Source organism: Meleagris gallopavo, chromosome 20 (assembly GCF_000146605.3).
Source record: "Meleagris gallopavo isolate NT-WF06-2002-E0010 breed Aviagen turkey brand Nicholas breeding stock chromosome 20, Turkey_5.1, whole genome shotgun sequence".
Lineage (NCBI taxonomy): Eukaryota > Metazoa > Chordata > Aves > Galliformes > Phasianidae > Meleagris > Meleagris gallopavo.
In genome coordinates this window covers 10,590,766-10,613,518 of record NC_015030.2, presented here as the reverse complement: position 1 = coordinate 10,613,518, position 22,753 = coordinate 10,590,766, and the positions used below count along the sequence as shown (strand labels likewise).

The 22,753-nt window shown below is 42.0% G+C and overlaps 1 protein-coding gene across 3 annotated transcripts in view; it reads right to left on the bottom strand.

Annotated features, from left to right (window-relative positions):
* TMEM94 (transmembrane protein 94) overlaps positions 1 to 22,753 on the bottom strand; it is a 46,875-nt gene that overhangs the window by 3,142 nt on the left and 20,980 nt on the right. For 2 of the 3 annotated variants that reach the window (XM_010721661.2, XM_010721660.3), the window contains 23 exons: positions 22,541 to 22,627; positions 21,866 to 21,982; positions 18,114 to 18,170; positions 16,231 to 16,335; positions 15,539 to 15,703; positions 15,034 to 15,243; positions 14,556 to 14,871; positions 13,673 to 13,846; positions 11,060 to 11,162; positions 9,809 to 10,026; positions 8,501 to 8,682; positions 8,164 to 8,302; positions 7,381 to 7,496; positions 6,437 to 6,536; positions 4,932 to 5,040; positions 4,191 to 4,380; positions 3,614 to 3,691; positions 3,131 to 3,216; positions 2,473 to 2,554; positions 2,013 to 2,167; positions 1,592 to 1,686; positions 629 to 722; positions 201 to 371 (listed from right to left, as the gene is read on the bottom strand). In XM_010721661.2, the coding sequence (XP_010719963.1) occupies positions 201 to 371; positions 629 to 722; positions 1,592 to 1,686; positions 2,013 to 2,167; positions 2,473 to 2,554; positions 3,131 to 3,216; positions 3,614 to 3,691; positions 4,191 to 4,380; positions 4,932 to 5,040; positions 6,437 to 6,536; positions 7,381 to 7,496; positions 8,164 to 8,302; positions 8,501 to 8,682; positions 9,809 to 10,026; positions 11,060 to 11,162; positions 13,673 to 13,846; positions 14,556 to 14,871; positions 15,034 to 15,243; positions 15,539 to 15,703; positions 16,231 to 16,335; positions 18,114 to 18,170; positions 21,866 to 21,982; positions 22,541 to 22,627 (3,149 nt within the window). The remainder of the gene's footprint in view (positions 1 to 200; positions 372 to 628; positions 723 to 1,591; positions 1,687 to 2,012; positions 2,168 to 2,472; positions 2,555 to 3,130; positions 3,217 to 3,613; positions 3,692 to 4,190; positions 4,381 to 4,931; positions 5,041 to 6,436; positions 6,537 to 7,380; positions 7,497 to 8,163; positions 8,303 to 8,500; positions 8,683 to 9,808; positions 10,027 to 11,059; positions 11,163 to 13,672; positions 13,847 to 14,555; positions 14,872 to 15,033; positions 15,244 to 15,538; positions 15,704 to 16,230; positions 16,336 to 18,113; positions 18,171 to 21,865; positions 21,983 to 22,540; positions 22,628 to 22,753) is intronic. The other variant, XM_010721662.3, reaches the window with a different exon arrangement.

The following is a 22,753-nucleotide window of genomic DNA, read 5'->3' as shown; positions in this document are numbered from 1 at the left end:
GACCCTCTTTCTTCCTCTGTACTTTCTCTCTGAGAGCTGGAACATGAGCTTGCACACGACAGCCAGGTGATTTACACAGTACAATCACCTTTTCCTTTTTATTCCCCACCTGTTCTCTGTGTATTATTTCTCTGCAGCTCAAGACTAAGCTGCAGTAAGGATCCAGCCCTTTGTCCACATCTTCCCTACTACTCCCATACCTTATTTCATGCAGCTTGACAATCTCATTGATGATAACCACCAGGATCAAGGAAAGAAAACCCAGGAGCCACGAGACTGGAGAGATGGAAATGTACTTAAAAGTCAGTGGAGAACTGAGGTTTTCCCAGAGCTTCAGGTCCAGCAGGGTCTGTGCTACTTGCCCCATTAATCTAAGATCATAAACAGACAAAGCAAGTTCTCAGCAAAGCTAACACACTTTCCAGGATCTGCACATCAGGATTTAGGCCCAGATAAACTATCTCCAGATTCTCAACAGGGATACTTCGCCTTGCATGAAGGTCAGCAAAGCAGAACCAGTGCTGCATGCTACCATTTTCCTGTGTCAGCAATCTGGTGCTGGAGAAGGTCTAGAGCCCTCCTCCTGTCAGCACTCTGGAATCCCTCATCAGGGCCTGGGGATACTCACACAATAGCCACTGTGAGCGTCCACCACCAGTTGGAGAGGGGGCTCTTCTTCCACAAAGGTTTAGTCCGATGGACATGGGTGATGGATATGAAAACTACAGAGACAGATAAAACAGAGTGTTATATATACAGTGCTTTACAATATCCATCAACAGCTCTTACTCCAAAGGGGTACAAGTTTTATGTTCTTGAAACCAGGCTCTCATTCAAGGTCCTTGCAGGCCAGGCTCCCCACAGCAAATCCAAGTCCCTGAATAAGAAAAGGGGGGCACAGTAATAATACTGCACAGCATTACACACCAAAGGGATCCCAAAGCTGTTTCTCAGCCTGGTGTGCTTATGTAATGCACACCAAAAATTGACCCGTCTCTCAAATCAGGAACATTTCTGTTGACCTGGACGCCCTGCACATCTCAACATGATATGTTTTACTAAACACTGATGCGCAATATAATGTGGTGAAAAGGGAGCAGAGGCTCTTTAAGATCACAGGAGAGCAGCTTGAGCTACTCTGACAGGTAACCATGCACAGGTGATAAGGGTCAGCCAGGGTCTGGCTCCCCTCAGCCTGCAGGACTGTCACAATCTTGCACTGATATTTGGGAGAAGGAATGGGGATTCTTTATAAGATGCTGACAGGAACAGAGGGACTTGTACGGTGAGGTGTATTTCTGAAGAGCTGTAGAACCCTCCTAGTTAATTTACACAAAGACAGAAGATACCTTTCTGATGCAAGAGAATAATCGCTTCACCAGCAGGTAAAAGGCAGAATCAACTTTGAAGGTGCTGACTTATATTTGTTAGGGTGATGTACAGTAATACAAGGGACTTTATGTTTTTCTCAGGAGTCCATAAGAGTCTCTGCTTCTAGTGGAGTTTGTGCATTGTGGGGACACAAGAAGAAACACAAGATGCGTGTTTTTTCCTAGAGCTGGAGAGATGGGTGCTGAGAATAAGGACTCACCTGTGTGTAAAACAATCAGGCCAGCTGTGAGCTTTTGGGCTACAAGAAGAACATTGGAAAATGTCCCAAACCAGTCAGGAGCACCATGAGCATTGCTAGTAAATGAGAGAACACAAGAAATAAGTTAACAGTAGGAACTTACTGTCTGACCTGCTCCCTCTAGGGCCACGTCTTGCTTTGACAGTTGGGAGAACTGGGTGTGAGATAGGAGTCAGCTTCTCACTAGAAAAATCAGCTGTCCTGATACTACATGATACTGAACAAGGCCAGCTTTTGCCCTAAAGATGTTATTGTCAATGCTAGGAAGAACACTGTAAAGACATTAAGGTTGGTTCATGTAAGAGCCTGAAGCTTGTTAGAGAGGGATCATTTCTACCTGGGAATAGCAAGAGGGTGTACAGTGCCAGACTTAGTTCCTCACCTGTGCAGCATAATGGAGGGGCAGGCTGTGAGATTGAGGCTGGTAGTATTCACCTCTTTACAGGACTCATGCAGTGTGAAACCAAAGCAGATGAGGCAGGAACAGATGGTCACGCTGAATTTCAGCAGGAAGCAGAACAGGAAGTAGTGCTGAGTCTGTGGATAAGGAAGAGGCAGTAGAGTGACACAAGCATGTCATTGGCCCAAGGTCCCCAACATCAACTATCAGAGGCTGCAGTACAGTTTCTGGATGTTGCACTGTGAATCTGCTCTGTAGGCATATAGGCAACAAGAGATTCCCCTTCTGTCCACGCCAGAGTTTTAATAAGGATTGCTTATAACACTGATCAGTTTACTGAGTTATTTGGGAAGGCCTGTGTTAGCACAGGTTCTCAGTTATGCATCAATGTGTGGACAAAGAGAAGGAAAGGGGAAACATTCTTACATGATGGGCCACCTACCTTCTTAGGAATAGAAGTCAAGTTTTTTCCTGTTGCCATGGTCATGATGGAGCTGTGGGGAGGCTTGCCCAGGAGTGAAATGCTGGAGAAAGGGAGGTTAGTTTCTCATTAATGAGTTCAGGCACCAAATCTTTTGCTTTGTGGGCTAACATCTGAAACTAAAGAACATTCTCTGACTGGAGCATTGGCTCTTAAATGGTGAGAACTTGAACTGTGTTCGTATCCCAATCCTTCAGGTGTGTGCTGTTGAAGTTCTCAGGCATGGCAAGAGCAAATGGAGAGAGGCAACTCGTAACTGTGTGATAGGGAAAATTGACTAGTGGCACCTTGGCCTTTGACTAATGCCCCTATGCTCTCCATCACACCCCAGCCAGTGCAGCAGAATCAGGATTAGGAAATTATTCTCAGGTGAAAGCTCAAATCATAATATAAAAGAAGCTCTCAGGTAGCATGCAGAGCTTACCCAGCAGTACACAAATACTCCTATCTGTATTTTCCAGCATCTTGTCAGAGAAGGCACTTAGACTAATCCTTGCAGCCTCCTTAGCGTGCTGTGGGTGATGTCACTTCCTTTCCTCATAGACACAGTAGATTGGGCGACTTGTCTGTGTGGTAGGCGGTTGAAAGCAGGATGTTCCACCCTGCCTGACAGACTCACCTGAGCAGTGGGTAGCAGAAACAAGAGAGCCACACAATATCTGTGGTACTTAGGATGGGAGGCAGCTGTACCAGGCAGGACAGGAACTAGACAGGAACAGTCCAGAGTGAAAAGTGTGAGTAGTGCTAGGACAGCCCCGTTACCCTCAGGTGCCACCATCCTCCCACTAGTGCAATCTGGTAACTAGTGGGCTGCTGCACAGCCCTTCCATACTTTTTAGGCTGCTAGGGCAGATGCTGTAGGGGATGCTTTTCTCCAAGGAAAAATGAGCTGGAGAGAAACTTCTATAGGAGGGTCAAGGAGAAGGGGGAGTGTACACTGTGATCTTACAGTCTTTATTGTAACTTTTCCAAACACGCTGTATTAAACTGCCTGAAGGCTATCTCCCCACCTTGCAAGGCTGCCCTGCTGCAGCCACCCATTATCCTTGCTAGCACCCCTGTCTGCTGACTAAATGCTGTCCCCAGTCAGGCCAGGATTCACCTGAATGACGACCAATGTCAACTGGCACTGCAGCAGGAAGAGGAAACACTTGCGGATCCCGTAAGTTGCATGCCGGGCCTGGAAGGAAGCACAAACCCTCAGAGCCCACACTGTGATGGGAGGTAGGGGCAGATCATGTAGCCTGCAGGAGAGGAGAGGCATTCTGCCTAGGAGCAGAGGTTGTGATGGAAGGACAGAATTTAACCAAGGGGTAGGTTTGTTTAAACCTCCTGGATTTTCTGGGGTAATACCTCACTGTAGTATGTGTTTTTTCCAGCTATGGAATCTCAAGAAGTTTATACTTCATTCAGTTGAATTATTTTCTTGTTGTGGTACCACAGGGCACCATTCCCAAGTCATTCTCTATACTTTGGACCAGCAGGGTCAGACAGGAAGAATTTTTTGTGCTTTCTGCACAAATGACAGGAGACCCAAGCACAGCTAATGTTGGCAGCTCACTGCAGGCACCTCAACAAGAATGCTCACATGGGCTCTTGGCTTTGTTCCTCATGAGCTTCAGGCAGAAAGGGGTGGGCCAAAGATAGAGAAAACTAGAAAGGGGATATGTCTGGCTCACCTGCTCTATAAGTCTTATAATGCTGGTACTCTCTTCTTGTCGGAAGGACATGGAACAAGGCAGGCTATTGAGCTGTCCTGAGAGCTGCAGTGGGGTGAGCTCATCAGAGGCATGAGTCATGGTGGTGCTGGTGGCATAGCCAAAGGTCTCCCAGGAGCAGCGGGATGGGTAGAGAGGGTCCAGTGCTATACTGCATGGACAACACAGGAGCATTAGGAAAATACCTCATCCCAAAGGAGAAACTGTTCTCCATTGCAGGCCAGCCTGTAAACTCACGCTGTGCCATGCCACCCTTATCTGCCTTGCTGGTAATGAAGTCCTTAGTTGAGATATGAATTCAGGATCAATCATCCCAGGCTTTCAGTTATTCCCAGAGAAATAATGAATATATTTGGATGTGTGGCTCAGGGTCAACAAATTGGTTGATCCAGAGGGGCACTGCCACTATTTTGCGCAAACAGGAAGCTTTTGCATTTCCAGTTGGCAAGCAATATTTCAGCATGTAAGAGTAACAGCTTCCTTTCAAAGACAGAGAAAAATCGGTATCAACAAATCTAAGCAGTCACTCAACTCAAAAATAATGGGATCCCACCCAACACCATTCAAATGTCCCTTATAGTGACACACCCAGCTAATAAGTACAGACAAAGCAATCCTCCTGACAGTCCCCAGGTCTGCTGTGACCCACGGTTGGGCACTGTATAACCCCAAGGCAAAAGAGGACTCTGGATCCTGTCCTACCTGATATCACTTTGCAGGAAGAGGCAGCTATTCCGCAGGTTGGCAGAGCTTCCCAGACAGCAAGTCACCTCTCCATACTCTTGCATGATCTTAATCATCTCACACATGGCTGCAAGGGGACAGAAGGAGAAAGTGCACTATCTCATTAAGCATGTAGGTTTCACACACCCTTTCTTGTCTGGATAGTGAGCAGACAGATCTTTTAAAATGACCCCTGCTGATATTCCTCATGTGTAGTCAGAAAGTCAAAGGGCACAAGCAGACTGGTAATTAATTGCAGTTCAAATGCCCTTTTATCTGCCTACTGAAGGAACTGAGCTGTGATTCACAATGCTGTGACCCAGAGATCTGTACCTCTAGCATGTCTCTTTCTGGCTAGAGTTCTAGGTATATCCTGGTTGTGTAAAACAAATGACATCAGCATCAGATAGTCTTGCTAGAAAACAGCAGAAACTAAATTTACTTTAATTGAAACCCTAAATACACAATTTCAAATTCTGCAGCAACTCACTGCTGTTCCAAGTCTGAAGGAACAAAAAGAATATAACAAAGCACACCTGCTTAGCCTTGCTCAGAGCAAGTCCCTGTAACTCCAATCCCAGCCCTACCTCTAAGCCCTCAATCTTTTTATTAACATCTTCTTGAGGACTCTAAATCAAAACTGCTTTTTGATCTGACTTTTCTTCTGCTGCTCTGTGCACAGTACTCTATGGATATGAGAGTTTTCTAAAAGAGTCCAAGGAAAACAAAACACCAACCTTCTCTGCAGATGCCTATATAAACAACTAATCTAAATGTTTGGTGCACCTGGGTCTGTGGAACAGCAAGAGGTTAGATGAAGTGGGGAAGTGCCACCTCAGTCAGAGAAAGATTAAATATACTGAGCACTTAGGCAGACTGGTCTGTAACTGGTTCTCATTGGCACTCCTTTAAACTGTGCCCAGAAGTACTTGAAAATGTCAGATCATCATGATGCTTGGGATTTATACTGTAGACAGGACAAGTATTTGCCAGCTGAGCAATCAGGCCCTTTAGATAAAACAGTGTTTCTGTGAAAAAGAAATGTTGTCCTTTTTGGTCTCTGCAGTCAAAAACTGCAAAGCAGCTAGTGGTGCCATGGTAACTGCCAGAGAAAAGTACTTCTGGGAGGTGATTTCTAAGTTACATAAGGAAGCAAAGGTTGCAAGCAAAGATCATCGTCTCCTAGCACACTGATAACCCTCCATAAAAAGCAGTAGCATTGTGGATGTTTACTCGTGTCTCTTATTTTTTTGCAAGTGAAGTGACTCTTAGCCCATTTCTGTAGCTAAGGACAGTTGTATTAAATCAAAGATCTGCCTACCCTCAGGTAGCAATAGAGGGTCATTAATATTAAAATACCCTTTTGGATTTCTGTTCTGTTCTATGTTATTCACTAATGTCCGCACCCAGAAGAGCCAGAGAATGTGCATGGGGAAAGTAATTACACCTAGTTCTAGGACAGACCCAGGCTCTGTGCTACTTACTCTCTGGGGTGCAGTCTGTGAAGAGGGGCACCAGCAAAGGCACATTGTCAATGTTTTGCAGGTGAGGTCTGACCTGGTGGATCCCCCGTGGAAGTTTGGCCTGAAAAGGACAAAGAGAAGACTAAGCAGGAGTGTATGTATGTATGAGGGAGGTAGACAATGAGGAATTGCTGAAATTATGACTCTCAGGATAAATGCAGACAGATGCTGGATTTCCCAGGACACTAGAAGTTCTACACTGATGTACCAGGCAGTCTGTGCAGTCCTTTAGGGTTTGTAATGTCAATAGAACCACAAAAAAAAAAAGGAAACAACATCTGTCTCAAGAATTTGTAAGGAATTTTTATCTGTGTGGAGAATCTGCTTAGGGAATATGGGCTGTCTCCCAGCACATATACCTGCTACTTCAGTTGCAGCCATATTACACAGCAAGGGAATGGACTTTGCTTCCTAAACACCGCCCACTTTTTATAAACTTTTAAAAGATTACTTTTATAAATCTGTATCGACTAGATACTTCTGTAACCTATGCTGAGCATGTCTCAGTTTCTGGCAGGAAGAACATGTCCCACACCCTGACTGCTGGCCAGCACCAGCTACTACTGCTCATGGGTGGAGGTGAGCGGTTTCTTCTGTCTATGTAGAGTGTGGGCATGTTTCCACTCCTTTCCCAGCACAAGGCAAGGGGGATCCAGACAGACTGAGATGAGCCTCCCAAGGCCACTCTGCAGGTGATTATCTCCCCTCTTAAAATCCAGAGAAAACATATGTAAATACATTCAGCAAAAGTGATTAACCGAGAGATTACCATTAATCCCAACCCCTAGTTTCCAAGCTATATGAACCAGTCAACGATTGGCTTGACAAATGAATTCCCCAATGTGCTGTTATGATTACAGTGACCCTGACAATAGCACAGAGTGTATAGGGAAAGGGAGCCTCACCCTGTTACAGTCTTCCAAGAAGCTCGGGATGTCGCTGTCTGTTGGCTGAAAGCTGATGAGATCTGAATGCCCTTCCTCTTCCATTAGCAGGAGCCCCTCCACATCATCTCGAGAAACTGGAGCAGAGACAGCATAAACAATAAGCGCAAACCCACCTCTGCCCAAACCCATCTAGTGCCAACTACATGATATATTCACACAGCACTGCAGAAGCCAGGAAATGTGAAGCCTTATTTTCTAGGTTAACTTATTTTCTAGGTTAGATCCCCCTCAATCATCTAAGATGCAGTTTTGTTAGATGACTCATGTGTGCAGAAGTAGATATACGAGCCTAGTCTCTGCTCTTTTGATACATGACAGTTTGTCTGTTCTGTTCTTTCTTTTAGAAGAAGAGAGTGACGGAAGCCTGCTTAAAGTAAGAGAAGACTAATTAACAGGTAAGAGACTGATTTTCAGTGACTTAACCACCATTTTAGCAAGAACCGAAATCACTAACGAGCATTTGTAAAAGCATGGCAATTTGTGCACAGAAGGATGCTTGTTTCCAATAGCTAGAGCACTGACTGGGTAGGAATGTATAAATGTATATATATATATTTACAAGTTATATATAAATGTAAGGCTCTCACTCACACATGCACACACCTCAGGCCCATCTTGTTTTGTGCTCAAAGATCTAAAGGATCAGATATCTGGTGAGGAAACAGAACCCTATGAACGGGTTTAAGGGAACCATTCTGGAAACATGTGGTATTCAAAGTGGATTAGGTGGAGTTCCCTCACCCTGATGTAGGTCATCGTGCAGGGAGCCAGCATGGCTGGGACTGGAAGGAGGAATCTCAGAGCCAGGCACATCTCCATTGGGTGTTAAAGATATGTGACAATTCCAGCCAGTCTCAAGACCCATCTTCTCAGCAAACACCTAGAGGAGAGTAGGCAGAAGAGTTTAGTGTAGCTATCCACACGAAGAGTACTGCAGACCAATGCCATATTGGAGTGTAAGTACCTTCTGGACCCACTAGGGAAGTGAATCAAGTTAGCCTTAGATTGCACAGGAGCTAAAGCCTCCAGTTCGACAGCTGGGACATAAAGTTCAGGGGTTTCAGCAAAGACAACTTACCTTGCTTTTGAGCTCATCTTCCAGGGAGAAGTAGACGAAACGAATGCAGGCATTGACCAATCCATCAATAAGGCGGACAATGTCAAGACGGGCCTGATACTGAGATGAGACCATTCCCATGAAGATCTGTCCACTCAGAGCCTGGATACAGTCCTCCTTCTCCATCACTTCCCCAATCCCTTCTTCAAGCATGCAAACAACGTGCAATCACATTGAGACACAAGAGAGCAGATGTGCGTCAGATAACAATACACAAGGTGGGAGAGGCCATTAAGGTAATATGCAGGGACATGGTATCCAGACACAGAAACATGCAACACACACACACACACACACAGGGAGGAAAGTTGAAGAGGCATCCATTTGTTCCAGCATACCCAATCACAGAAGCAGTTTCAGAACATCCCCACATGTGAGAAGAGTATGAAACAGCATGTAAAGGAAAAAGACAAAACAGAAGACAAGGATCAGTCATGAGAAATTGGTGCAGAAAGGTAGAGGATATGTGCTGCATACTGTTTGCATGTGCATTTTAAATACACCATACTATGTTCCCCCCAGAGACATTGCAGATGCTTCCAAAAAGCCTGCAAAAGGCTCTTTGACAGTGTTCCTTCACCATCACTGTGGTAAAGGGGAGCTGGATACAGCATGAGGAACAAAATAATAAAACACTTTATACAGTCACAAAGTTTGCCATAGGTGAGACTGAAAAGTGTTTTGAAAACACTCAGTCACTACTGCCTCACAGCTGTTGGAAACCCTATTACTCACATTTTACAGTATGGGAGACCAAGGCAGAAACAGATTAAGGTTAGCCTTATAAAAGAACTTCCTGTATCACCTTATGTAATGGTATGTGCTTATTTCTCAGTTGCTGTTCTGGAGGAGAGGTACAATTCTACATCTACTGGGAACCTTATCCTTCAGCACAGCAGCAAAATCCATCACAGGAGAGTAGTCATACACCTTCAAACATTTAGTTGCTTTGAAAAAACAACTGATCTCCATAAAATCAGTCAGATAGCATACTAAGCATCAAAATACCCAGGAGTCTTAACTCACAATTGCCTGCATAAAGAAACAGATTTCCCAAGGCAAAAAAAAACTGTGCAAGCTTCAGTAGCCAAAATTGAATCATACTGAGCAGCTGCTACATCATTTCTTCTTCTGGAAATGCATCTACTTCAGACAGTCTTATTGCTTAATTAGTGCAATAATGTTCTTACAGCTCTAGATCAATCAGAAAGAAGGCACCAGGCCTAGTAGAAGAACTTCTTATAGACAGAACAGGAAACATATACGTACCATCTGAGCTCCAGCTATTCCTCCGACTACTCTGTTTGATGGGGGTTGTCCCAGGCAGATCACAGCATGTGAAGATAGCACTCTGTCCAGGGACCTGCACCAGTTCAATGCACTTGCCATTGAGCTGGGAGGACAAGGCACAATGCATTGGCTTGTATGCAAAAGCTGAGCAGTACCCGGAGAGGCAGGCCCGCTGGTAGAAATCTAACACCTTCTTCCTGTATGGAAGAGGCAAAAAACAGAGTTAGCAGAAATATGCTGCATTTCTGACAACATACAAATAGTTTGATACAGAAATCACCAACTGGGTAGCTGGAAAAACATGTTCTGTGAGGAAGAGGGCTGTGTTCCAGCAGAGGCAGTGGTGAGCACTGCTGGATGTTGATTAGACAGATTGATGAATATGAACACAGCACTCCTTGAACACACTTAATGATATGCTTTATGTGACTGACAGATGACCTTACTACATGACAGTAGAAAACTTATTAATCAGAGTTTATTTATATAAGATGAACACGAAGGAATTCACAACTCTGACAGTAATATCTACAGCAGATAGTTACAGTAACAGACTTTTTTGCTATTCCCTTTCATAGTGTGGATCCCAGAAGCTGTATTTCAAGTCTACATTTAGACAATATTTAGCCACTATAATAGTTTAAAGTTCCTTCTTTATATTGAACTCATAAAGGCAACAAATTAGAATATACATGGTATTTTTCATTGGTTGCTATTCAATAAAACTAAACATTGGTAGTCTGTCTGTTCTGATAGGAGGAACAGAAATTTATCCTATAGATATAATGCAACAGACATTGCCAGATACTGAACAGATACAAGACTAAAAGGGTGTGATGCATTATGATGGACTGGTTTGAGCGTGTCAACAGTAGGATTAATTGATCACTTTCCTGTAATATATAAGCCATTTATTGAACAACAAAAACAATTCTTTGCCACCATCACATGATCTGATTAGAATTCATCATCCTGCTACATGGTACAGTCATGGTCCACTTCTAAGAGGATATATGTCAACAGATACAGTACGAAATGGTTTAGTCATACAGTCAGGTTATTTCCTGACATCTCATCTCTTATACTGCTATAATTATAACAATTAATTATAAGCAGAGACAACTTATGTTCATAATCTACTTCAAGCTTCTATTAAATAGCTTTTAATACAGAGTTCCTGCTGCAATTTAACTGCAGTCCCTAAATACATCAAATGACAAGGATACTCACCTGTCAGAGCCAGAGAGGGGGTAAATATCAGTACCATCCCAAAAGTCTGTGCAGGCTTCAAGGATGATGTCGGCTGTCCCATGTGAAAACATCTGCTCAGTACCTGAAATACAGGTAAATAATGAGTCAGCAACACACATACAGGATCCCAAGCAAGAGAGACCATACTAACTGCTCCTTTGTTAAAATAGTGGTTCCTTGATCCACTCCAGGGTCATGTTTTCCTCCATAAAGTCCTCAGTTCCCCTTCAAGAAATTATTCAAGATTGAACAACATATTTAGCTGCTACTTGTCCAACTGGAATTTCAAACAAGGCTGTGATAAAATGGGAGGCAGATGATCTGTTTCTATTCTTTTATATTGTATTAACAATCCCACTCCTACAGAAGGTGGGAAAAAAATCTTGCTTCTGCATGCACTGGAACAGAAGAAAAGATATTCTTGTGTGCATCTTCTCATGAGAACGTAAGCATTGCTGAAATGCTCATGCTAGTTACTGAAATCTAGAGCCAAGAAAATACACTTGCACAAATCTGGCAGGGACCTTCAGGAACACCAGACAATTTCCCAAAACATAGCAGCTCTCTGCTTTCTGCTACAAAGAGTCATTGTGTGCCAAGTTTATCAGAGTAACAATCCTCCAAGACAAATAGGAACTGTGCATGAAAGGGACATAAAGGAGTACTTGTATGGCATTAATTTTATTGCATAAACACTTAATCCTTCCCACTTAGGTCCTATGGTCAGATAGTCCTTGCTGGGAAAAAGAGAACAAGACATTCATGGAATGTCTGTGCCTGGACAGAGAGCAAGAATGTGCACATGACACGTGTGCACACACCTACACTTGTATCTGACAGCAACTGCAATCTTTTCCCATATGATTTCCATTCCGTGTCAACAGCATGCCACACAACAGTTCCTCTAAGGGGCAGATGACAGTGACATCATGTCCTATAAACTGGATGGCACTCATTCAGCTGTCATTGCCAGCAATGTTAGCTCAGCCTCTTTCTTCTCTAAATTATGACCATGAAGGACAGAATTTCTCTGGCATAAAGGAGAGAACAGATGAACAGGACATGGAAGACAGCTACCCATTCATGAGTGCTGGTACTCATTAGAGAGAACTAGGCCTCTAGAGCTGAGCCAATGAGAGCAAAAAGAAGCTAAGAATGCAGCTACAGCAAGGGAAATCAGGCAGTATCATGCCATTTTACTTCGCTGAGAGTTCAGGTGAGCCCCTCATTTCCATGTGGTTACTAACAATTTGGGAAGAATGCTGCCAGATGGCAAGGCACGTATTTCAATGGAATACTAAGGGAACATACAGATAAATTACCTTCTATTTCTGCTACAGTTGTCAGTTTATGTACATCCCTTATGTACATGGGAGTGGGTGGATTCAAAGATTTATTCACAAATACAGAATCAGAAGAGGTTAGTTACAGTATTCTGGTCTGACTCAGTGAAAACACAATCATTTGATTTCATGCAATAATATCTGCATAATCCATTATTTCTGGTTGCACACATTTTAGAAAGTTTCAAGGACCAAAACTATCACATGAGGAGTGCCCCAATGGTTAAATAACCTTGCTGGCAAAACTCCCCTACAAACTTACTCTAGACAGCATAATCCAGGTCACACATGTATTCGTCTGAGCTCCAGCCTATGAACTAAACCGTTTAAAATTGAGGATAAGGAGTTGAAATGAGGCAACACTGAAGGTTTTCATCTACACTAAGTATCAGCATCAGAAAAATTCTTGCTCACAAAGGCAAAATAGCAGCTAAACAAAAAGCTCTTACATAAATTAAGATACAAGTTTAAGAAGAAACAAGTAAGAGAAGTCTGTTTACTTGGTAAATCTTGGGCCAATATAGTAGCTGTATTTCAGATTCAATGTTGAACAAACTCCAATTCCAGAAAGCTGAGTTCAGTCAATTTAAGGTATTATTAAGAGACTAAGACCTCTGCTGGGCAAACTGTTAAATCTTGCTAAGGTGCTTTTAGACCTCTCTGCATCCATCTGCACATCCTTTCCATCCTAGCCCATTCCTATTGGAATAGGAAGGAGTAGAAGTGGAGAAACCAACATGGCCTTAGGGGCTGCATTCATGATCATCATGGGTTTGTCTGAGATTTCTGTGATTTCTTATTAGAATGTAATATAGAAATAGAATATGTAATGTACTACACTGTACAACTTACTAATAATGATTTATGATTTGTATTATGAGAAGGATAAGCATCACACACTTGAGAAATATTCAAACCTGTGCAGTATCAGTTTCACCAACAAAATGAAGACCCAGCTTGTACTACACTGCTATTTGGTCCCAGAAAACAATGTCAATGTCAAATGCTATGACAATTAAAAAAAAAAAAAATCATGATCCTGGAATGATCCAGGGCTGAGAAGAATTCCCCCTTTCGGTATTCCATAGCCCTGATCATTTAGGTTTGTTGAACTTATCTGTACTGATCATAGGTAGAGCAAGGCTATCATCGGTTGGAGTCTCCAAGCTGTTCCTGAATATTTTCTCGGTTCTCTGGGAAAAAGATACTCCCGACCTAGGTGGACACACAAAGAAAGAGGCAGCCTTACTGGTCGTGGTGTCCTTCACGAACAGGTTAATCATGTGACTCAAGGGTGGTCTTCTCTTGGTGATTGATGAAAGCTTCCCCAGCATTGTCTCCTTAACCATCTCATCACTTGGCAAGCGGTACAAGGCCAAATAATTCTCCTGCTTGAAAAGATCTTTGGCACCTGGTGTGAAACCTGAAACATGAATATGAGGAAAAAGTTAGACATTAACCAAAGCAAAAGAATATTCCTATCTCCTGCTTCTGTGCCATCTATCTTGCCTGCTCTCATTTTGACTTTCCCATAGGTAGGTTAATTAGTGCTCACAGAGCACCTATGCCAAGATGTTCCAAGATTATGATGAAAAATATTCAGGACTAGACTTTACTAGTAATTACAGATTTCATGATTCTGATTCATTGAAGAAAGGAATTGTGAAGAACAAGCACAGAATTGAGTTCGAAAGCTTTCAGATTATAATGCTAGTGTTGCATCTTATCTCCTGTGTGCTTCAGTTTTCCCATCTATAAAATTAGCAGAGGTACACAGCATCATTTATACCCACTCTGATGGTAAAGCACTGTGGTAAAGACAGAGCATCTATCTTTCCACTAGCAGCTATTCTTGTCTCTGAACAAAAACTGCAGATTCGAGCCAGGAGAAAACCTAGACAGGGCTTGCTGGAAATATCCTTGATGACATTTTTTCCTTTGCTAGTGTCTACAATATCAGAACTTTCCAAAGCACCATCTTTAATAGATTCCTTTGGCAACCTAACAATGACAGAGTCAGCTCTGTAATTCTACCTTCTCAGAAACCAGGACTGAGAAAATATTTTACATATCCTTTCTAAGGATTAAGTGGCAGCTCTGATTTCTCTGTGTCCACGCATTTGAATTCTTACCTATTAGCCTGGCAAGCTCACAGAGGCCCCAGGGCACGTGGACAGGCAGCACGGCATTGTGAGTTTCCTGGAGGGCTATGTTGCAGAGATGGTCAGAGAAGCGGCACAGGCGTTCTGTCACAGTGGCATTGCAGAGATTGAGCAGCACATTCAGACCCAGAGGCTTGAGGGAATTCAGGTGTATCTGCCAGTTGGAGTCATCAAACTGGATGCAAGAGGGGTTCTGTTGGTCCTGGGAGAGGCTAAGCATCTCAAGGTGGTAGTCACATACAAAATCTTCAGCCTCACAAGCCAGCACCTCAGTGTCACAAGCAACCTTGTCCAACAGATAGGAAAATTCTAGTTAGCTACAATGATTTCAGCTTGAGCCCAGAATCCCTCAGGGAACTCTCAAATTCTTCAAATAGAAGACTCTACAGGGTCGTCTATCTTGTAGATCCACAAAAGACTAATTGTGTGCCCCTTCTATGTGTCTTACCTGAGTATGTTCTTCTTCTCCACCCTCTGTCTCCTTGCTAAAACTCACATTGGACCCAGAGGGATGCTTGCTTCTGCTGTTTGGCTTTCGGTGGGCATGGGCATCAGGAGCCTTTGGAGGGTCACTAGACCAGTTGTTCCTCTCTTGCTCATTAGTCACATGGACTGTGTCTGCCAAAGGACCAGAGAGCAAAGCATCTCTTTCATGGGGCTGCAAAATACCAACAAAATGAACAGTGGTGATTCAGCAGTTGAACATGAACAACTTTTGATTAATATGCAAAATGTGCTAAAGTGGGGACAGAGAGAAAGGGAAGAAAAAATGCTGTTTTATGATTCTATAGAAGAGGATATCATCCTCATAGATTCTTAATCTTATAAGCAAAGAATTATGGTCACAAGACTTCTGCACAAGCAAAGAGACCCTTCTGTAATACCAAACTGTGTATGTCAGTCATACCACGCTTACAGCTAACATGCTACATTACGGGTTACATATTCCTCACCTCATCGTCCATCTCAGGGTGGCAGAAGGACCGTGTAGATAGCTCATCAGTCAGATCTTCATGGCTATCATGATGTGGTTCCACCTTCCCACTGAAGAACAGAACAGTCTCTGGGCTAGGATTTGGCCAGGAGAGAATCCCCTGCTTGTCTACACAGCAGAGCACCTAGAACATCCCACAACGCCCCCAAGAATGCAAAATTTCAGTGAAAACACATCTAAGCATTCACACATAGTTGCAAATATCATCAAGTTGAATAAACACATAGGAGGCCAGATAAGTCCCTCCTTCATCAACCTTCTGTCTTAAGAATCTTCAGCATCTGATATTTCCGTGTTCTACCTGGACTGATTGGTTGTTTAATACCAATTTTATCTTAGGACTGCAAAATCAGGCATGAAACCCATGATAAGGAAGCAACTAATGAACCTGTTTCAAGAGTTAGCAGAAGAAGATTGTAGGACATACAAATAACATATTAGATGGCACAGAGTATCTCTCACTATTGTTTTCGCCTGTCAATATGCTGCTTAGACACAACAGCTTTAAGATCTTCTGCAAGATACCTGAGGGGTATCTATTCCCATCAGAGTGAACTGATTACTAATAGTCTGTGCTCAGGCAAGGACTACATGATTGATGCAAACGAAGCATCTACTTAAGGCTTCTCCTGACAGCCCAACAGTACTCACAGTGACAGACCCCAGACTATGGAGCAAGCTGGAGGTGAAGCTCAGTGTTGGAGATTTGCCTTTTAAAACACATAAGAAGTGGCTCCAAATACAGCGTATCATTTCCTGCCAAGGGAAGCACAGAACATCATTTAATTAAAGACTCAGTCAGAGAAGACAAGGGGAGAGCAGGAAGAAGTATGACATTACCTGCTTTCTGGTTCAACATAGTGATACACCGTAAGATAAACATCAGTCTTTGGGGGAACCTGTTAACTGATATGGTGCTGTTGTTCTCAAGGGAAGGCATTCCTTTCCCACAAAGGATACCAACAGAAATTTTGATTGCTGAATTGAGAATTCATTGAAACTACCTTTGCTTATCCAAAAACATAGGAAGAAATTCTGGAGGGATTTCATTTGGACTAAGTTAGCTGGTACCTCTTGGTATTTTTTCCTCTCATCCCCTTGGAGTAAGGAATGTGAGGCCCTGCCTTACGCTTAAGATAATCACACTGCAAACTGTGTAAAGACACTGGGGAAGTGACAAGGTTGGAAATGAAGTTGAGGTGGGCTGACTACTGCATCATTATAAATGAAGCATATCGATGCAATAATAAACTGAAGGATGGAGATAATTTGCAAAATTCAAATGTCATGGTGGCATCCTACATTTTTCACATAAAAACATTTCAGAGGGGGCCTGGATGGCAGGAATCAATTCAAACACTAGGCTTTTCTCTGTGTGTACCTAAAGCCAGCAAAACCAGGTTTGCCTTACAGTGTTTTTTTTTTTTTTGCTTTTTAGCTGTTGCTCTGGAATGTTGTCACTGCAGAGCATTTCCTTCAGAGATCCTTAGGTCTAGTTCCTTAGATCCTAAGGGTATGTACCGTCATAAGGCTGAATGCAAGAGCTAACACGAGGGGAAAAAAACAACACTCATTTAAACCAGTTTCTTGCAGGCAAAGTTTTTACATGGGCACAAAAGAAAAGAAGTAGATCTTTTATAATGGGAAGGTGAGCTCAAATCAATCCCATTTCAATACCTGAAAAACAGCTCAGCTAAATGAACTGGCAGAGAAGGACAACAAAATATTCAACAAAAAAAGCATGTGCCTCAACGTGCACGCCTCTATGCGGCTAGGAGCAAGGGGACATAAATCAATTCTTACGATATGCAGGATTTTTAATTGCTTTTGGAGTTAATCTGCTTCCTTACGGAAATGGGAATCTTAATGCTAGAATAGATAGTGAAGTGTCTTTCCTCCACCTACCTGTTTAATCTGGGTGATGCAATTTACAGAGTAACCAGATGCAGTTCCTCCCCCAGAAAACATCTCTTTTGAATGTTTATTTGCCCCAGATTTTGAAGGATTAGTAATGTGCTTAAGCTCATTAACAAGCCTCCGAAACAAGACCAGACTTTTTGCATGAACATCCTACGCTCCCCTTTTCACATTTGGTCTTGATGCTGACCCCTGTTCTCACTGTTCTTTAGTTTTGGCTTGGAAAAGTAGGTGTTTCTGGTACAAGTATAATACGTCCCTTCTTTCTGACGCACACCATAAAAAACTTATTTTACTCCTGGAATAGGTCTTTAAAGAGGCACTTTCTTCAGGGCAGAAAAAGTTGATTTCAAATCATCTGCAATATTCAGAAAAGCACAGCTGTACTCAGTATCAAAGGTGCCTCAATTTGTGGTCAGTAGAGCAGTGTCTACATGGGCAGGTGTAGGGGAAAGACATGCAACCTGCATGCACAGCAAATTAAAGCAGCAAAAGGTGTGACAACAGACAACTGGCACAAGCAAAAACAGCTCTAGGAACAAGCAGGGGATGAGAAAGGAAGGGAAAGGATATCGTGAAGATGAAAGATTTAAGAAAACAATTCATAATAATAGTACCTGAGAAGATACCATCTCTGTGTAGCTGCTGAGAGTGTCCTCTGAAAACTTAGCAAGCTGCAGCAAGAGAAGAGATCAGTTACTATAATTATGCTCAGAAATGTGTCATGAAGAAGATCCTTCCCTAAGTACTGTGCCTTTAGAGAGAAGAAAGCAAAAGTCCTGCCCTGTGAGGACTACTATACCAAGACAGATCAATAATTCTCCAAAGCAATTAAGTTTTTAATGCACTACGGCATTATCTACCTGTGAAGCACAGTCAAAGTGCTTGGTGCTGGTACATCACAGAAGACACAGTTGTTATCTAGAAGTCTACAGAGAAAATAATAGCAATTAGACCCAGCAGAACATCTTCCTGGATGGTTATTTTAAGACAGAAAGCCAGTATTGACTGACCTGTTTCTTAACTACACAGATAGGTTAAAAGAAAGGAACTAGATGAGAATGACTGCAAAAGCAGGTGCTTGCTGAAGGAATGACGTGATGTGAATAGGTTTTGGATAGGAAACAAAAAGAAATTATTTTTTGCAGAGCACTACCATGGGGCTCTTGGAATTACACTACAAAATTTACTAACTGAAAAATTGTGCATCCAGCATAAAAGAATTCCACACAAGATGCAATTTTGAAAAAAAAAAAAGTTTAAATTGAAGTAGATTTATAAGCATAAATGAACATGGCAATTAAATTTGTATATATTAAAAAAAACAATAACCCAAATAATAATGCATGTATCTGTCACTTAAGAAGAAATCAGTTTAAAACATCTGTAAAAAGCCAACACAGATCGGTTAGAAATAATTTAAACTGAAAACCATGAAAGATAACTAGGAACAGTTAGCAATATTTTATTTAACAAGCAACAATCCCACAGTAAAAATAAAAATAATGTCTGGTTTTGAGAAGGAGTGAAAACAGAAATAAAAATTAACAAAAAACTAAGAACAAGTTCACTAATCCATTGTTTGATGAAAACAGTGGAATTGCAAATGATATTGCAACAAACCAGACGTGTAAAATACCATTACTCATTATTCAGTGATATGATCGTATCTTATGAGGACTATGAGATATTTTCCATTTTAACACTAGCTACTGAAACTAAATTTGTTTTTAAAATAGACAAATTTGTGACTGCTACTGCTGTCTTTTTACCTTCTCAAGGTTTGAAGCATGGATTTAAGACCTAATGCAGTGGATGAAAGCTAATGTGGTGACAATGCCTAATGAGGATAAGGAGAACACATCAAGTTACCACAAGAGCCCAGACTGACTTTGATTTCAAACAGCATAATGGAGCAGCTGATATAAAACACATATTAAAAGAACGGAAGTGGAATAATACAATCAGCACCAAACAACACAAGTATATGATCATAGTGATATTTTTGGATAGAATAACAAACTGGACTGATAAAAGTAATGCTGTTGATGTAGTACACTTGGAACTCTGACTTGATAAAAAAGGCCTTGTTAGTTTTCAAACAAAAGATAGAGTAATTCCAGAGTAAGAAGGCCAATATCTAAATATATTAGAAATTCATTTTTCTGATAACAAAATAATTGTTTGCAGTAGGATGTGTTACTAGCTCAAGCAGGGACAAATTCTAGGTGTTCTGTTAACACCCTGAAATAAAACACAAAGTCATTACTGACAGAGTTTGTACACTATACAAAGATTGGGGAAGGGTTAGATATTAAAGAGATCAGATTGTCTCTACAAAACAGTATGGACTGCTCAGAAAACAAGCAAAAATATGCACAGCAACACTTCGAAAATAAATCTGCATTCTTAAGAGAAAATATGAAATTTGGTCTAAAAAAATGAGACTCCAGCACAGAAAGCAGTAACTGCAAATTATTTGCTGAAAAAACAGCTGGCCATTTAAGGCAACGGCTAAAAAATCTACTGTGATCTTTTGTTGTACTAACAAGGGAACATAAAGCTCAAATTATTCTCAAGTTTAGTTCAAGCACAACTGTTACGGGAATATTTATGGGTTGTGGAGATTCATAATTCTGCAGTGATCCTGAAGCACTGGAGAAAGCTAAGAGGAAAGCCAAAACAAATTAGAGAATTGGCAGATACACTTGCGGCGACTCAAGGTTTTTAAAATTTTACTTAATCAAAGAGATGGTAAAAGGGATTGTGAGCAGTTACCTCAGAACAGAAACTTTATTGATTTGTTCTTAAACCTATGAGACAAAGGAGGTTAAGTTTCAAGTGCTGGAAATCAGATTCTACAAAAACACTCAGGTATGAATGTCAATTTTTAACACTAAATCATTACTGAAACAACCTGTCAAAAGCAGCGGGAATATTTTCAAACCAACATCAAATCCCCTTCTAAAAGGAATGCTGCTATAATCCAACCATAGTAATGAAACTTGAGGCAGAGGCTCCTTTGGGGCAACCAGTGGTACCTGCCATGTTGTTATGACTTACTGGTCATAAGAGTTGCCTATGGCCTTAAAAAAAAAGGAAATCAAAGAGCTTGAATGCGATGGGAGGGCGCAGAAGGTGGAGAGAAGTGTCATACAGGCCAAGTGACTGGAGAGGAAGAAGGTCTTACATTTTGAACAGAATATAGAGAATGAAAGAGTGAAATAGAGATGCCAAAAGTACACTTCGCTAGTGAAAAGTGAGAATGACTAAGGCACACTACAATGGTTTTTCTGCAGCAACAAAGATGGAAGATTGAGTTTGAGCTGTCACAGAAAGAGCTGGTTGGACAGAATGAGTTGCCTGTACAAGAAGATACAAAAGAACTCAACACAGTTGCAAATGTGAGTGACAAGGCAAACGGATATGTTGAGAATGATGAAGTATGGAAGCTAAGGAGTTCTGGCTTTTCCCAGCCAAAAAGCAAGATGTGTAGGGCAAGAGATGGTTCCAAAGATAATAACAAAGTGATGCTGAGAATGGATGGAAAATGTAGAAAGGAGGAAACACTGAAAAGGGATGGTAAAGGTGCAAATGTGCCATTGGAGGGGGAAGCATGAGTTCATCCTCCCAGTTTAGTCGTGTATAACTGATAGGGCAAAGAACAGAAAACAGAACCAGGACCACGGAGACCAAGGAAGAACATGAAGGAGAGAGGAACTTCGTTCAAGCACAGGCTTAGCAGAAATCAGCAGAGACAACAGACAGCACAGTGCACCTCACCAATGTTGCCACTGGGAGAAAATAAGAGACACCCATCAGCATATCCAGTTCAGGATCACACATCCATCAGACTACCAAATTTCCATTTGCCAAACCAGAACAATCACCAGAAATTAGCCTTACTTTCTGACCCACTGGCAAGGCTAAGTCTGCAAGCCAAGCCCCAGAGCCTCAAGAAAGGGCTGCTCAGCCCACAGGTTATAACAAAGGATCTTATGTATCACATTCCTTCTCCGTGGCTTAATGTTCTCTAGTTACGGCCACCATGTGGCATTTATCTCCATATTGACTCCTCTGACAGATTACATTTAGCTGATAGAAAGCACATGCCTTGAAGAGATTTAGGGAATCACTCAATCTTCCTATCACCCTTGGGATATAGAATCTATCTGTAGGCCAGCAGAAAAACTGAAACATCTGTGCAAGAAAAAGTCATGTGGTGCTGCAGGGAAATGATCTAGCCAGGACACTCAAAGATCCAACAGGTTTTTTTGATTATGTGCTGAATTCACTGTGCTTGCTTCACAGAGCCCTTCTCATCTACTGCTCCTTTCTATGCAAAGGTTTGATGTGGACAGATACCTACCAGTGAGGTGGATGAGGCCTTACTCATCTGGGCCAAGACTCTGGCTTCTCCAAAGGCTGTAGCAAGAATCCACAGGACAGGAAAAAGCAACGGAAGGATGGGCAAGACTCCATTCACCTGAAAAAATAAAACCTCCAATCACAAGTAAGCACAGAGACAACAAGAAATTAGACCTGTCATACAACCTCTTTTCCACAAGAGTGGACTGGTAAAGGGCAACAGCAGGAAGTACACAGACAGCTTGCACTGAAAGCAACACAATACAGGGAGAAGCACAGAAGGGGAGACACACATACCTTTAAGAGTTTGTAATGAAGAAGGCTATGAATAAATTGCATCAACTCGTAGCTGGGTTTTTTTGGTTTTTTTTTGCTGAATTTGGCATAAGCTCTTAAAGTTTAAAAGAAAAACATACCACATACATATAGGCACACATATATGTGTATTTACAGATATGAATATAAGCATGGTGAGAGAGAAAACAAAGAACAGCACAGGAGGAACAGACAGGGTAGTGTCACTGTTCTTCATCACTGAGAGCTCTTGGGTCTGATGTGCACAAGGCAGTGTGTACACAGGATGTTGTCATGGGATGAAGCAAGTTGCTGATGGAGGGAATTGCCACAGCGGTGCTTTGGGGTGGAAAGGTGTAGTGGAGCTCAGCACACTCTTTACCTGTAGCTGAAGAAGAGTATGCTGCCAAGAAGCAATTCCAGGAGCTTTGAAAATGAACCGCACAGCATTGGTGATTAGGAAGCCAGCCTGCAATTCAGAGTTGGCACCATCAGCAAACTACTAGTACTTGTAAGGAAGAAATTTTTGCTTCCTTATAATATTCTCAACCCTGGGAAAAAAATCTGGAGGATACACTTGGTCTGCTGTTGCAGT